Genomic DNA, 16,420 nt, shown 5'->3' with positions numbered 1-16,420 from the left:
TTCCTAGAGCAGCATGGTACAGGGTGTGCAGAAGATGTATGTGTTGGCACTGGGAGAAAAGTAACTGAGTGTAAGGAAGAGGAAAAGCAGCAAGACAGAAAAATCTAATCAGTGAAGTGAGGTGAGAATTCTAGTCGTTTTGATTTGCAATTGTGAATATTAAAATAATTATACTGTGTTCTCCAGTATTTGCTAAGTTTCCTAAAATGTTTTACGTTCTCTAGTATTTCTTTAATATTTGCCACCCTCGACAGCAAAACACTATGAAACAAGATGTGAGGTGGCGGTATCAGTAGGCACAATTTATTTTACAAATCAACACAAGAAACTTTGAAACACAGCACTATCTTCAGATCTCATACTCTAGCTTTATTTAAATACTCAGACACTAAAAACTGATGCCAGGACAGTCTATAAGTGACAGTTACAAATCAGTTTGTGGACAGGAAGAGCCATATGAAAAGCTTACAGGAAGGTAAAAGCCTTTCAAGTGGAAAATGGCACATGAGTTAGTTTTATAATTGTGGACACAGTATGTTTAGCCTTTGTTTAATTGACAGTTTCGTCAGATATCTTTTTAAATGCACATGCTGAGATAACTGTGGCTATGCCTTAGTTCCTCCTGGGGGATTTGACATTTCTGAAGGTACAAAGACTGTAGATAAAACACCACTGCAGGAACTATATAAAGTTCAGGCTGCTCAGGATAAATTCTATAGAAAAACTACAATTAGCTGAACTACGGCAAAGATCCTTTAACATGTAGCTTTTCTTCATTTCATTGCATCTTTTTTTTTAACATCTTTACTGGAGTATAATTGCTTTACAATGATGTGTTAGTTTCTGGTTTATAACAAAGTGAATCAGCTCTACATATACATATATCCCCATATCTTCATTGCACCTTAATAAGTAGAACTTCACTATTGTAAATGCTATTTATATGCATTTTATTTACATATAAGTTATGATTCTTTTAACTACCCATCTCTATGGCTATAAAAGTTTTCTTTCCTGAAAATCTCCTCTCTCCTACAACTGTTCTGCTTGCCTCTGTGTTCCCTAAAACCTATATTTCTTCTTTAAAAGGCGATTTATTTTCCTTTGAGAACAACTGCTGGGAAGCCTGCCTCAGAAAGGGAATAGAAATGTTTCTCCTACATTTTGAAAAAAAATTTTTCTCCCTAGGAATATGTGACCAATTATTGAACAGAATCAGTAGGAAATTAGGGCTTGGTAGACAGAGCTTTGCTGGAGAGCACGTATTCTGTGAAATGTGGAATCCTGCCACAGTGCCATGCAGGTGTGGAGGCAAGGAGGACAGTCTCGTGAGTTTTCCAGCTGCCCGCCAGGGTGAGGACTGTCCACGCTGGCACCTGCTCCGGCTCTTACTCCTCGGACTGCTGTGGACCTGCAGGAGTATCCTGTAAGCATTCCAGCCCAGCATCACTCTGAAGAGATTCGCTCTCCCCTTCCACAGAATCCTTAGGATTGCAGTCCTCCTGGGAGATTCCTGTTTCATCAGCCTCCGGCTGCTCTTCATTAACACAGTTAGAATTGACATTAAGTTTGCCATCTGATAAAAAGAAAAAAAAGTGAGTCCTTTTGTTCCTACCGTGTGCTGGACACTCTTGTAAGTACTTTACGTGTATTCAATCATTTAATCCTCATAACAACCATGAGGCCAAGTATTACCTCTATTATCATTTTTTACAAATGGAGAAACTGAGAAGAGGGGTTTGTTAACTTGCTCATAGTTGCACCGCTGGGAGAAGAACAGAACTGGCATTTGAACTCAGGCCTTGAAATCAGGATTGCTGACTGGCAAAACCCACATTCGAATACAGTTCTGCCATGAGTTAGCTTGACGTGCTTGGTTAGGTAACTGCCTGTACAAGGCTGTTTCCTTATCCATAAAGTGGTGCATAATAAAGCCTATCCTACGTCTGTGGAGAATAAAGGTGTAGAATGGTGTGTGACACGGGCTGATGTCTAACAACCAGGAGTTCCCATTCTACTGACTGTCCTCCCATATGGCTTCTCTAGTACCTGTCAACATAAAGGATATACAAGTTTGGTTCAGAAAACGGGAGAACGCATGGCAGTCAGAAAGCCTGACTATTCTCTTAACAATTTATTTCTAAAAATCTAATTTTGTATGAATTCAGCTTTGTACCAATCATCCGTTCCCACTAGTAGTGTTTCTCCACCAGGTGGTAAAGTGGACACAGTCCCTTGAGGGGTGGAGATGGACGTGCTTAGTGTTAGAATCACCTGGGCAGTGTTTTCAAACTATCACTCCCCAGAATGTGCTATATATCCTCTGGGTAGTGTGGGCGGTTCTCTTCTCCAATATATGAATCATTGCTCAAACAACTCACTGTTCCTGATGAAAATGAGTCATATACTTCAGGAGGGAGGGAGAGGAAAAATAATATGGAACTCACTGCCCTCACACTTGTAGAAATTTAATTTGTTCAAGTTAATTTGTAATTTATAGATTTACTCTGTAATTTCACCTGAAGTTTCATAGTTAAGAAATTTAAAGGCTTCCGACCTTAAAACTTTTGGGTAGCCATTAGGGGAAATTTAATTATTTTTGTATTCAAAGACCTTAAAATCCTTTGTGAGCAAAATATAAGTAACAACTCGTTAAGAGTGCATGGTTCCAGGGCAGTCTCATGAGTCATAACGTAGAATGTGGAATAAACGATATTCCTCAGAATCTTTTTTTTAAATTTAATTTAATTTATTTATTTTTGGCTGCATTGGGTCGTTGTTGCTGTGTGCGGGCTTTCTCTAGTTGTGGTGGGGGGAGCTACTCTTCGTTGCCGTGTGCGGGCTTCTCATTGCAGTGGCTTCTCTTGTTGTGGAGCACAGGCTCTAGGCGCGCAGGCTCAGTAGTTGTGGCACACGGGCTCAGTAGTAGTGGCTCGTGGGCTCTAGAGCACAGGCTCAGTAGTTGTGGCCCACGGGCTTAGTTGCTCCGCGGCATGTGGGATCTTCCCGGACCAGGGTACGAACCTGTGTCCCCTGCACTGGCAGGCAGATTCCTAACCACTGCACCACCAGGGAAGTCCCATCCTCAGAATTTTATGTCTTTCATTTTCTAGTGATAGCTAGGCTGACCACAGTCTTGTACATTATCCCAGGGACTCAAAACAGGGATGCATTTAAGCGTGATCCTTATGTTGGTTAACCCCAAGCTTCCTTGGTCCCCTGAGAAGACTCAGTTCCTGTGTGTCCTGTGTTAGTATCATTGATTCTTCCTTTCCCCACTGACCAACAGTATGATCTTGGTTTTTATACACTTACTGTTGTCCTCTTCACTCTTTTCTTTGGCAGCCTCCAACTGTTGCTTCTCATAAATGTCCTTGAGACTCTTACAGATTTTCTTGTGTGCAAACCAATGTGTTTTCTGGCAGGTTTGATCGCAATATATTACCTGAAGGCAATTGTACGTTTATTTTCAAGAGGTGTAATCGCATAATTTTTCAATTATGACATTCAACCAAGTACTGTGCTGTAAAAACGTTAACTTTTCTATGCTTTATTTTAAATGACCTCCTGCTGGTCCAAGGAGGATGAGAAACACATGGAACACAAGTGCCCCAGCCAACCCCAGACATGAGAGAAAAAATAAATGATTGTTGTTTTAAGTAAAATATTTTAGAGTGTTTTTACATGTGGCAGTAGTTAATCAATATAGATGGTCACATTTAATTCTCACAACTCTAGCCCGATTTCACACATAAGGAAACTGAGGCTCAGAGAAGTAAGTAATTAAAGGAAGTGAAACTGGAGAAGTAGGTTATAGCAGAATATGATAGGTTACAGAAGAATATGCTGAAGAATTTCAACCTTAAAAAACAAGAGGAAATTAACATAATCTATAGGGTAAAGTGAATGTATAGACGCATGCATGTGGGTGACATTTGTATGTGAGAAGAAGAACCCATTCAGATATGCCCTTTATAAAGATAATTCTGACAGAAGTGGGTAGTAATCCAGAAAGCTTAAAGATTCGTGACAGTCAGAAGGGAGTTGTAGTTTTACAAGGAAGAGTTGATGAAGAGATTGTAGTTAAAGTCAACATCAGAAGATTTAAGACTGCATATTTAGAACTGTTCCATTGTAGGTTCTCACATCTGCACCAGTCTCAGTCCCCTATGGATAATTTTTCTCTTGTTTTCTCATATTGATTCATTCATTCATATTCTTTCCTTTTTGGGGGTAGTCAGCATAGAAGTTGGGCAGCCTGGGGGTTTGACAGAACGTAGAGAGGGCACAGAACTACATTTATCCTGTAGTTCTCTTCCAAAATTATTTTAAAATATTAGATGCAATACTTTATATCTAATGGATTAGAATTTATTAGAAAACAGACATCAACTATTATATTTACAGAATATTAAAACTCAATTATCAATTTGGATGAAATCTAAACCAGATGTCAATGAACTGAAAAGAACTTCATTCTTACCATTTTGCACACTGAGCATCTTTTACTTGCTCCTTTTTCTCCACAGGTGGTGCAAAATTCAACATCCACGAACCCCACCTGACCAGTGATGGCTTGGGTAAGTACAGAGAATGCAGTGGGATCAGAACCCTACAGTGGGTTAGAAGAGGAGGAAAAAAACCTCTGAAATCACCATTGAAAGACTACAGAGAAGACATGTCAAGAACAAGAGACAAAATTATTAAGGCAAGAGACTGCACAGACTATGACAAAATGATAGATGCCTTTCTGAGTACACCTTTTTCTATACAAAGTACATGGCAGGTAAGTCATGGATCCAAATATTCAGAGAGAAAAAAACTGGCCTTATTCTAGAATAAAAGTATTTTTTCAATTAGGATTATTCAGTAAGCACACAAAGATGTCAGATATACGACAATGAGCTCAGAGTGGAATTTCCTTCTGAGAATTAAGACAATATACATATTTTGAGGGACAATTTATAGGGCACATCACAAATGTTTATCTTAATTCTTAAAAGTTTAGTGCAATTTAAGTGTTTTAAAGACTTTAAACTATTTACTTGATGCTGGTCTGCAATTCTAATAGTTAAAAATTATCACCTTTATTACTGAAATGTTCCAAACTCCTAAAATTAAAAAGACATAGATGTGATTGCATTAGGGTATTAAGAAAAACCAAAAAATATGAAAATTATCATATGGCCACTGAAAATCAGAATGGCTTGCTAAAGAGGATTTATGAATTTTTTTACATGGGAAATTTAAGGGCAAATATTTATCTGCCTGGGATAATGCTATTAAGACCTATTTGAATGTTTATCAGCCTAGCATAATACTATTAAGACCTATTTAGAGCAATTACAGGGTATCGAGCTGTCTTACCTACTCAAAACAGTTCTTATTTCTGAGTTTTTCCAATTTGCTTCTTTATTCCCAACTAAATTTTTGCCAATTTTCATAATTTAAATTTTCATTTTCATTTGCCTTTTCTTCCTAAGTTTATTTGTTTTAATATTATCTTATCAATTGTACACAACAGAGCTTTACAAATACCACCTTGGAACATTGTTTTACACTGTACTCATTTTGCAAACCGCCTTACTCCTCCTGAAAATAAATGATGACTGAGTTTCCTTTCACATTCAAGGGCTGAGAATTCTCTTTTGGAATGAAGATAGTATAACAGTGAGAAAAAAATAGTGAAATAAAACCTCAGATACTAGATATAAGTTAATAATTTCATAAGGAATGAATGTCTATGGCAGTTGTGCTCAGAAGAGAACTTGTTAAAAATTCAGATTGATCTGTACTTTCTAAATTAGAATCTCTAAGGATGTGGTCCATGTACCTGCATTATTACAGGTAATTCTGAAACATACTAAAAGTTTGAGAATTACTGGTACTTAAATGTTACAATGAACACTTATTAATCTATAAAATTATTCTGCCTTAAAAGTAGAGTATTTGATCAGACAGCAGTCTGGCCCACAGAGTATGATATATTCAACAGATTTTACAACAATTACATTTTCTTTTTTTGTAAAAGTGACTGAGACATGTTCAAAATCTCCCCCACAACAGGACTTTTGTGGGAGTCAGAAAGCAATGACATTCTCACAGATGGAACCGGAGGTAAAACTAAAGGATTTTTTGCTAGAAGTATGGCTGTTAATGTGAACTATTGCTTCAGAAAAAAATTGACGGTACAGTAGAGTAACCACATGAAATCTTTCTTGTCACAGTTGAATGACAAGAATTCTTTCTTGCTGTGCAAAATCTTGTCATCTACTTTGTTAAATAAGAATCTGTTTAGGCACCAGAGCTCCGCCTATAGAAGATATGCAGCCTAAAAACGAACAGGATGCTTTATTCAATGTATCCTATAAAATCAGAGACATTAGCTAGCCTTCCAGATGTTAAAATACACACTGTCAATTGAGAAAGCAAAGTATCTTTAACAGTTATCATCTGTTACAATGCTGGAGCAGCATTTCTTAGGTGTAGCCATGCCTCACACTTCCTGCTGAATTCTGTCACAGGTGGAAGCCAGAGTTCCACAGTAGGCGGAGGGAATCAAAACCCCTCCATGAGGGCCCAGGCATCAGCACTGTCAGAAAGGACCATAGGGGACCCTCGTGGCAGCCAGCCATGAGAACCACCATGGCACGGGACGAGCTTAACACTGCTTCAGAGGCTTTTGAACTTGCAGGATACCGGAAGCCATTAGGCAGTGAACAGTGGCTATCTGGGACACTCACAACCACAAGCATTGCAGATAAATAAAGTTCTCCGGAGAGCAGAATATGTAACTCTTAAAGAACAAAAATGTTTAAAGAGAGAAATTTTTCTAAATTGCATTAAATAAATACTATCTTTTTACTGATGGCTCAGATCACTAGGATAAATATCAATCACACACCACACACTCTAACTACATTATTTTATGATACAGGGTTAAAATGGATTGTTGAGCCTTACACTGACCTGCTTTGACTTTTTAAAAAATACTCCAGGCTGCTATTTTTAGTTTTTCTGTTTTCTCCCTTGAAGGTACAATGTCAGCTACACTTGTTAGTGCTGGAAATATCCCACAGCAGCCACTATTAATTGCTTCTCTGATAGCCATTCCCCCAACTCCTTACTAACAGAAACATAATTTAGTCAGAGCAGCAGTGTTTAGACCGGCCAAAAGCATTTCCCCAGAATACCCATTTCTCAAAAATACTCACTTCCACCTGTGCCACTAAGAGCACAGGTCAGCATGCGTTTCAGGGAGAGCTTATGTTTTCCAGCTACAGACCGATTTCCTTTTCTTGTCTGCCTAGGATAGGAATGTGAGCTTGGAGGAAGAGCATGAGAAGCCTTGCAACTCTGAGGTCATAAGCATGTGTATGATAATCTGTATGGCTAAAGAATATCGGGTGGAAAAATAGGAAAGTATTTGGGTCCTCAGTCCATTTCTGAGCTACTGTGCCAGATCCGGTCTGCCTCCCTTTGGGCTTCTGAGTATACAAGAATAAATAAACCCTTATCTATTTAATTCATAGTTGGCTGGAGTTTGATATGCACAGCCAAAACACATTCATAATTGATACACCACCCTCATAATTTGCTAACTTTAATCTTCCAAAAGCTTAAACACCAAATAGCCAAGCATATTAAAGAGCAAGGGGAAAGAATCTCGATGTGGAATCATGGAGAGCTCTCAGGAATAAATCAGTGCATGAACTTCATGAGATCATCTTGTCTGCTTAGGTCTTTCTTCTTCCATGGTTCTGAGTCGGTTAAGTCAATGTATAAAGGAACACCTGGAACCCATTTTTAGTCCTGATTTTTCAGACTGAGAATGATGTAACAGCCTAGAGAAGGCAGAGAAGAACCAACATTGCCAGATGGAGGGAGGAAACCAGGGATGGGAATAGTGTCAGGAGCAGTTTCTTGCCTAATAGACAAAGGCTGATAAAGGATTTGATTGAAATGCTTAAAAGCGTAACTGGTGTAGATAAGGTAAACTGAAACCTATTCAAAATAGGGAAGGCAGGGAGTGTCTTTCATACTACTTAAATAAATATATGACAGAAGGGCAGTAAATAATTTAAAGAATAGATAATAAAGTTAAAATTTACTTCCCATAACTGGCAAGTATAAATAGATTTTTTTTAACGTAAGAAAAATTTATAAAATCAGAGGCATTAAAGTAGAACATAAGAAGCTGGGACGTCCTTTGAGATTGTTTAGCAGGACACACAATGAGCCTTCTCATGACTTATCCCCTCACATCCCCTGACAGGAAACCATCAACGCAGACATTCAATTCCTACTTTCATCTAGTATGGGATTTTGTACTGGTTTTTCACACACTACACCTGAACAAGTGTGGATCTGTATTACGTAGTGGATGTGTACCCACTGTTAAGGTTTCACAGAGGCATTAAAAATGTAAGTATCCACTGTAACAATCTATATTCTGACATAAGGATATACTGTTTATTAAACCATGAACCATATAAATGGAGAAGAGGATTGAGAGAGGGGAAATGGATAAACAGAAACAGTGTTAACAGGCAAACCATGTTTGCTTCTGAAGTTTTTCTAAAATAATAAAGAATTAAGTCTTTATTAAATAAATAAATAATGCTAAAGAGAACATGACTTTAACTGTACAAAATATGGTGATTAGGTCTTACTGATAGAGTTAACTTAGTTGCGAAGAGCCTTACAATTTCAACAGGAGCAATGCTTCGCACCAGCTGCTGGAGGAGTGTAGCTTCACAGTAAGGAAATTTTCTGATACTTTCTCTAATGATCTTTTCTTGATATATTGGAAAGCCATCAGAAGGTCGGCCTTTTAACAAGCTGAAAGATATTTTTTAAAAAGTAACTAGAGTTACTTTTTAAAGGAGTTGAATTACTAAGCATTTCCTCCCAGCTGAACCCATGAACTTTGAGTAGTTTCTTCTTTGCTGCATAAGATTTTCATTGGGTCTTCACATCATGAGGATAGACTCAATTCAGATTGCTGCTCTACCTGCGCATTAGGCTAGGCCTTATCAGGTTTAGGGGCTTAGAGATGTATTTATAAAAGTAACCCCTGACATAAAACATACTAAACACTGTTATCAGATTAGCTAGTTACTTATTACCATGTCAGTTATTTGTACAAAGAATGAAAACTCTCATTGAGTCACACCCTTCTGACTTAGTTCTCTTTTCTTAGTAAAAGTATCGGAGAATTTGACCCCCAGGGGTCAGAGAACAAGGGTAACACACAGCTCTCCTGGGTACAGAAACAGAGATACATTGAGCGCCACTGTGAATCCAGAGCAGCAATTATGGCATAAGCACTCCTATCCTCAAATTTGGACTTGGGCTGCTTTCTAGCTGTATGATTTTACACATGATATTTAACGTCTCCAAACTTCAGATTTCTCACCTATAACTGGTGATAACAAAAGCACTGTTGTAAAGAGTATAGAATGGAATAATCAATTTAGTTATGAGTGCCCCTTGTTTCTTACAGATGAAATGTGATCTCAACATTAACATCTGCTGCTAAAATGTTTAATTTTTAAATCCATAGTGAGATCTCATATAATGGAACATTATCCATTTGAGTGTACTTTATACATGACATGGGAAAAAACAGTACCTTTTGATCAGAGTGTCCAGTTTATTCTCTCCGTCTTTTAAGAAGTTAATACATTTCTGAAAGATACAGCTGATGTAATGCATTTTCATAGCCAGTACTTCATTCATGTCTCTTTGCTTCATACATTTCTCACAAATCAAATCCATCACCTTGTAGCATTTATTCAGAGCTGCTTCTTCTGCCAGCAGAGGATTCTCATTTATAAGCATCACAATCTAGAAGAAATCCCAGTAAGCTTAGAAATTCATTGAGAAATTTTCCATGTGCAAATTAGGTAGTCAGTTTTGATTACCAAATAAAGTCTTTCTTATGGTCACATATTTACTGTGTTAATTTAAATTAGAATGCAAATTGCCACTGATCAAGTTGTAAAACTAATACAGAAGGACCCTGACATTATGGAATCTCTTGAATTCTGTGTATCAGTTATCGAGTGATTTGCCATCCAGCTAAACTAGGGTGTTAGTTGGCCAGTAGGAATCATGGTTTCACTATCTCTGTTAAAAGCACTTTCACTAAAGATAAGCATGGCATATTTGTACACCTTTTATATATAGAATCAACTAACAGAGCAATCACTACTTTTAGTTAACATTACTGTTAGGATTTCATGGCTAGGAAAACCACAATTCTCATTCATTCTTGTTAATTATAAGGAAATGAAGATTTTTACTGACAAGAAGTCTAAAAATAAAAGGTGTATTACTTACTGATTGACTACATTTCTCTTTGGAAATTTTCCTAATATGCTTCTAATCACCAATGCGAATAGGTCAAAGCGGAAAGCAAAAATAGCTTTAAAAAGGGATTCTAAGAGAGTTATCCAATCTGATGCATTATGAGTCCCTCACTTCCCATATATGCCCAGATTAAGCCCAAATTTAGTGTAATAAGGAGTATTTATTTTTTCTCTATTGGTTGTGGTAGGCTTTCATAGGACAGCTGTAAAAATCCATAGTGAGATACAGTAATGTAAACATGTGTGTAACATAGGCACAGTTGTATTCTCAGAGCAGAAGTTCATTCAGTATTTGTTAACTTACGTGTTACAGCTAAATACCTGTCCCAGGTAATCTTAGGAAACAACAGGTGGCAGATTTCATGAATTAGATCCTTTTCTTTAGACATGAAGATAATTTGTTAACTTAAGTAAAACCCATGCTGAGCTTCCTACTTGAAAATTTAACATATATTAAATGTTCCTGTTAAATTAAGGTTTTTTACTTATTTTTGACACTACTAAATTGATATATAACCTAGTATTTTACTTAAGATATAGCACTGAATAACAAATTATTAGACTTCATGAAATAAGTATAATCAGAATCCTTATTGGTAACAAAAAGTTTGCTGCAAACTTTCCCTACCGTAATATATATCATTAATTACCTGTTTATATTTCTGCTGTCAACTGCAATCAATTGAAGCTGTTTGCTCAATATTTTGTATACAGCATTTGTAATCAAAGGATAGGATCTAAACTTACATGTAAGAATTCTTTAAAAAATCCCAAATAGAACCCAGATTAATGATTGATTTTTTTTGTTTAAGACATTAGACTTTATTTTATAATATACAGCAGTACACACAATAAAAAATAATATATACCCACAGCTCAACAGTGAGCTCACTGAATCATTTACATAGCTGCACACAAAATAATAATATTTGAATTAGTTTCCTTCCTTTAATCTCTGCAGCATTATAAAATAATATATTTATTATAAAGGGAATCATTAATTACTGAAGAGGAATAAATAAATTCTGGGCTTAAAAATCATGTTAATAATCAAAAGATAGGATCACTTGCACACATCTGTTTCCTAATCACTTAGAGACTCTGCTAAACTCTATTGTCATTTTTCCTGTGACTCTGTTTTTCTCCATTATAATCTCTGTATTCTGGGCACTAGCACAATTCCCCAAGTCCCTGTTGAAAGCAAACATCCTTATTGCTATAGCAGCCACTTAACCTCCATGCAAATGTATCTGTGTTAGGTACAATGCAGCAAAAAGGTGCACTGTTGGATCGAGTGTTGTACTGTGCTTATCTTAAAAGGTCTTTGATTTGGTAGAGTGGCTATTAGTTACTTTTTTTATAATAAGCCCTATGAAGACCTGTGCCAGCTTGAAAAGGGGTAAAGCAATGAAAATGGGCCACCACAAAAGCAACTGGGCAGCTTTTATCTAAAGTATGGATAAAAGAAAGGTTTTCAAGTGAATAGACTATTTATACGTACAAAAAGCAAGGTGTGGTCTGAAGGAAGGTACTATAATCATAGAATAGTCTCTCTTATAAGACCAAGTGCTCTAAAAAATATAATGTAGGCTATTTTAGTTTATATACCTTTACAGTTTGTCTGTATAAATATACCCCTAATCAAATTTACTCAAAATATGTGCCTTTAAAGATAATTGGGGGTACAGTAATTCTTAGGATATTTAACCCTGAGAAACTAGGTTCTGTGCAAACATCAAAAATTACTCCATAGACTCAATTATCACAATAATTGAGATTACTGCAATCTCAAAGGGTGGACACAGATATAAGACACAGTGAATCAGATACATACAGGAAACTTCTTCAAATCAATCAAACCCAGAATATTCTGTAACGCTCAGGCTAGAGGGGAAATGACAAGGGCCTTGTAAAACCACACACGTTCTCTACACTGAGAAATACTGTATCCCTGGGAAAAATCCTGTCTTCCCACTCCAGCTTGCTCCACTCCTCACAGAAGTGCCACGGAGAGGGAGTCACTGTTTACAGGAGTTCTGTCTTTCCTGTGTGTGCTGGGAGGGAAAGAAAGACTGAAACAGAAGAGGCTAAATATTTTTTAGAGGTTAAATTCCAAGTCCTATAAAATCTCCACTAGAAACACAAACACCTGATTCATGACTGAATTTCCTTTTTGCCCGATTAGGGTCATAAGTGTTGCCTCTAGCGGTTCTTTCAGAATGTTAAGTAAAACATTTGGGTTTTGAAAAATAAAAACAGAATAGATACCACTTGTCTGTTGTATGGGAAAGGATCTGCTAGTCTGTCATCTCTCTAGATGGTCCAGAAAATTAGTTTGGGTGAAGGACCACATGAAAGGTATTTTTTGATTTGTTTGTTCCTCGAGCTTCAAAGACCATATGCAAAGGGATGTAGCAGTAAATTAATAAGATTATACACAATTTGGAACTTGAGTGTTAGTTTTCAAAAGAGTTACTTTATGAGAGCTGTCCACTTACTTTAATGACAATAAGTATATTCCAGATTCTTCTGTAACAGACAAAGGAAGTCTATTTCACTACATTAACACTTTGTATTAAGGGAAAACTTCAATTTTCGACCCAACATACTGTCTTGCTCACCAAACAGCTCTGAATTACTATCAAATCTGTACATTATGAATGAAGATATATGGTAGACATTGAAATTTGAAAAAGGACAGCATCATTGTAGCACACATGGAGTTTTATGTGATGACTCACTGAAAAAATAATATTAATTTGGATCAATTTAAAAAAACAATCAGTTTATAAATAAACACAAAGGTCATATATAAAACATGAAGAAAATAGCAGTGGAAATAGTTCACAATAGCCCTTGAAGTTTCCCAGTTAAGCCATTTGGACTTCCGGGTTGGTCTACTGAGTTTGAAAATCTGTGTGATTTGACTATTTACTAGAAGAAGTGTATCACTGAAATGCATCAAATACCTACTTGCATGAAAAAAAAAAGGTGTTCATTATTACATTTCAGAACATTTCCTGGAAGGATAATTAGCGTAGTAGATGCTGTTGGTTCCCCACCCAGATTCTCTTTACCAGGCCTGTGTACCAGGTCCCTGCTGCTGGCTTGTTGGCTGCTGTGGGCTCCGAGCTGCCTCCTTCCTCAGGGAACTTTCGTCATCCAAAGACAGCCACCTCACTTGTCACTATCTGGGAAGCTGTCCTTTCCCTCTGGGGACAGACCTCAGCCAATTACAGACTGACATATGAAAGCCTGGCTCCCTTGCCTCTCTGGAGCCATTAATGATCCGGAGCTCACGGTGAGATGAGGTGGAAGCTAGGCTTCGGCTGAACCCATCTCTCTGCCTAGCTTTTCCTCTGGCTCTAGGCTGTGTCCCTCACTCTCTTCTAGGTTTCAAACGACAGCACTCCTTCACTGTATCAAGTGAACAAGAGAGTCTATCGCAAGCTTTACATCAACAAAAAGCAGCCCAAGACAATTATGATCCTATGTACTAAGAGCCGTTTAAATTCTGAAGCAATATTTGAATAGAAAGCAAATACAGGAGACGTTATGGTACCTTGACAGGATGCAGATTTGTTGTGGTGATAATTTTGTGCAGGGGGCTTGCCAACTTCGGGGGCAGCCTCGGCTCTTTATCCAGTCCCTGGGGTTTAGTGTAATAATCCAGTTTCTCTCGAGGGAAGAAATTGTTGATTATAGTCACACAATCATGTTGACCTTTTAATAGAAAAATAGGAAATATATAATTTCATTATTCAAAATAAGACATTTTCCATTTTTTTATTATGTTACTCTGTTTTCTGAAGTAAACATGCATCAACATCTTCAATTTGTAGGAAAGGAGAGTACAGGGGGAGGAGGAGAGGTAAAATGTTCTGGGGAACATCTATAAGCATGCTTTGTGATCAAGAAATAATCTTTTTTTTTTTTTGCGCTATGCGGGCCTCTCACTGTTGTGGCCTCTCCCGCTGCGGAGCACAGGCTCCGGACGCGCAGGCTCAGCGGCCATGGCTCACGGGCCCAGCCGCTCCGCGGCATGTGGGATTTTCCCGGACGGGGGCAGGAACCCGTGTCCCCTGCATCGGCAGGCGGACTCTCAACCACTGCGCCACCAGGGAAGCCCAAGAAATAATCTCCTTTTAAAGACACAGAATTCACAATACATGAGAAGATTATGTTGTTATGTGGATAACAACAACAAAAAAGCAATGTTCAACTTAAAATTGACCCTAAATGTTTAATAAAAGTTGCTTGTAATTTAAATGTCTCTTCTTCCACCCCTACACAAATGATATTCATTCTTCCCTAATCACATCTGGCTTTCTTTACACAGAATTTAAATTTATTCTGTATAAAGTTATTATCATTATAATTACTGTTCATATTGTTAAGCTAATCTCTTCCCCCCTTGAATTTGAGAAAAGCTTGGCCTCTTTGTGAAATGAATTAGAGAAAAAGCTTTTGCCCCCGTAAGCTTGGAATCCACATTACGGCTCCTCATAGATCCCTGTGCCACTTCTCTAAGCCATCTCCAGAGGTAAAAATTGTTCTAAGAAAGCAAAACCTTCCCTGGCGAAGCTGGTGGCCTGTGTTTTCCTGCTGCCTCCCCCTCCCTGGCTCCCTCTCCACTACTTCTCTGGAGCAAGAAAGTGGCCACTCTGGGCAAGCAGGCTGTGCCTGCAGGGCACATTTGCAGGTGCAGGCTCTTCCGGAATCTCCGGAGGACAGACTTCTTCCTCCACTCTGCCTGAGGAGGGCTGAGGGACCAGCGGCGGAGAGTCCTGGGGAGCCGGCCCAGACGCCAGGGCTCCCAGAGAGGGGTCCACCCTGGGTGGCCCTTGTGGCCCCTGCCCACTTGTACACAGTCCAGGGAGCATCTGCTCAATCCTGCCAACAACAGGTGACCTGTGGGGGGATTGCATTGTGGGCCAGGTGGACCCTTGAGGTTGGCCAAGGGCTCAGCCTGCCTGAGAGTTCAAGGAGAACTCAAGAGTGGACCGGCTTCCCGCTGTGTCTCAGCAGAGGACAAAATATCTCGTGGTTTGTTGACCCTAAGACCACAGGTATAGAGAGATGGCACTTCCCTTCACAGCTCCACGACGCTGTCGGCTTTACCTGACTGCCTAGGAGATGCAGACCAAAGGGGATCCAATCTCGAAAGACTCTGCAACGCCTCCAGCAAAGGGCTTCTTCCGCGGAACGTGTTCTTACAACTACAACCACACCACAACCAAACCATAACCACAACCACCAAAGAAGAAAACTTAAATTAAGCAGATCAACTACAGTATGTAAAGAGACTTTCATGGACCACAGAAAGATTCCATTTTTAAAAGTTAATAGACAACCTGAAAGAGGTAATCCTGGTTACTACTGAGAACTAAAATAGTAATGTAGAAGATGAAGGGGATGAAATATCTCAAAACAGAGAAAAACTAGGATATAGAAATCATTATGGAAGAGATGAGAGCTGAAAAACAGATCCAGGAAAAAAAAGAAATGGATGGAGAATTAATAATTAAACAAATGATAAAAGAACACATCCATGATATGAAGGGAAGTTTTAGTAGTGATCACAGTATCATTTTTGGTATTTGATGTTATTCTTAAATGCTGAAACACCAGTTTCTTTTTCTTTTCTTTTTTTAAAACCAGAAATCTCCATTGTATATATCTTGAGGAAAAGTCAAACAGTAACAGGAAATATTAAAAATATGAAATGTTCTGTTTAGAAAATGATCATTTCTACCTACATAATCTTCAAGAAGGGAGAAAAATGACAATCAAGCAAATATACTACAAGCAGGATGTAAACATGACGGCACCAAAAGTAACACAGATAATGGTGTGCAGGAATTTACAACTGTACATGAAGAAACTAAAGAAGATGAAGACAAATTGCACTGCTTTCTAAAACACATCCAGCTTCAATAGAAAGACAGAGGTTCCTGTTTAAAAAAAAAAACGTGCTCTAAAATAGCTTCTAGAGACTTCCCTGGTGGTGCAGTGGTTAAGAATCCACCTACCAATGCCGGGGACTC

The 16,420-nt window shown here is 38.1% G+C and overlaps 1 protein-coding gene across 2 annotated transcripts in view; it reads right to left on the bottom strand.

The window, feature by feature from the left end:
- Positions 1-344: 344 nt before the first annotated feature.
- ANKMY2 (ankyrin repeat and MYND domain containing 2) overlaps positions 345-16,420 on the bottom strand; it is a 35,577-nt gene continuing 19,501 nt past the window's right edge. For both annotated transcript variants that reach the window (XM_082846539.1, XM_082846540.1), the window contains 6 exons: positions 13,936-14,096; positions 9,635-9,849; positions 8,706-8,841; positions 4,484-4,612; positions 3,316-3,445; positions 345-1,576 (listed from right to left, as the gene is read on the bottom strand). In XM_082846539.1, coding sequence (XP_082702665.1) covers positions 1,389-1,576; positions 3,316-3,445; positions 4,484-4,612; positions 8,706-8,841; positions 9,635-9,849; positions 13,936-14,096 — 959 coding nt within the window. In that variant the 3' untranslated portion in view covers positions 345-1,388. The remainder of the gene's footprint in view (positions 1,577-3,315; positions 3,446-4,483; positions 4,613-8,705; positions 8,842-9,634; positions 9,850-13,935; positions 14,097-16,420) is intronic.

The sequence above is a fragment of the Leucopleurus acutus genome (genome assembly GCF_964270905.1).
Source record: "Leucopleurus acutus genome assembly, chromosome: 9".
Classification (NCBI taxonomy): domain Eukaryota; kingdom Metazoa; phylum Chordata; class Mammalia; order Artiodactyla; family Delphinidae; genus Leucopleurus; species Leucopleurus acutus.
The sequence above is the reverse complement of the archived record's forward strand: the minus strand, read 5'-3'. Positions and strand labels throughout refer to the sequence as shown.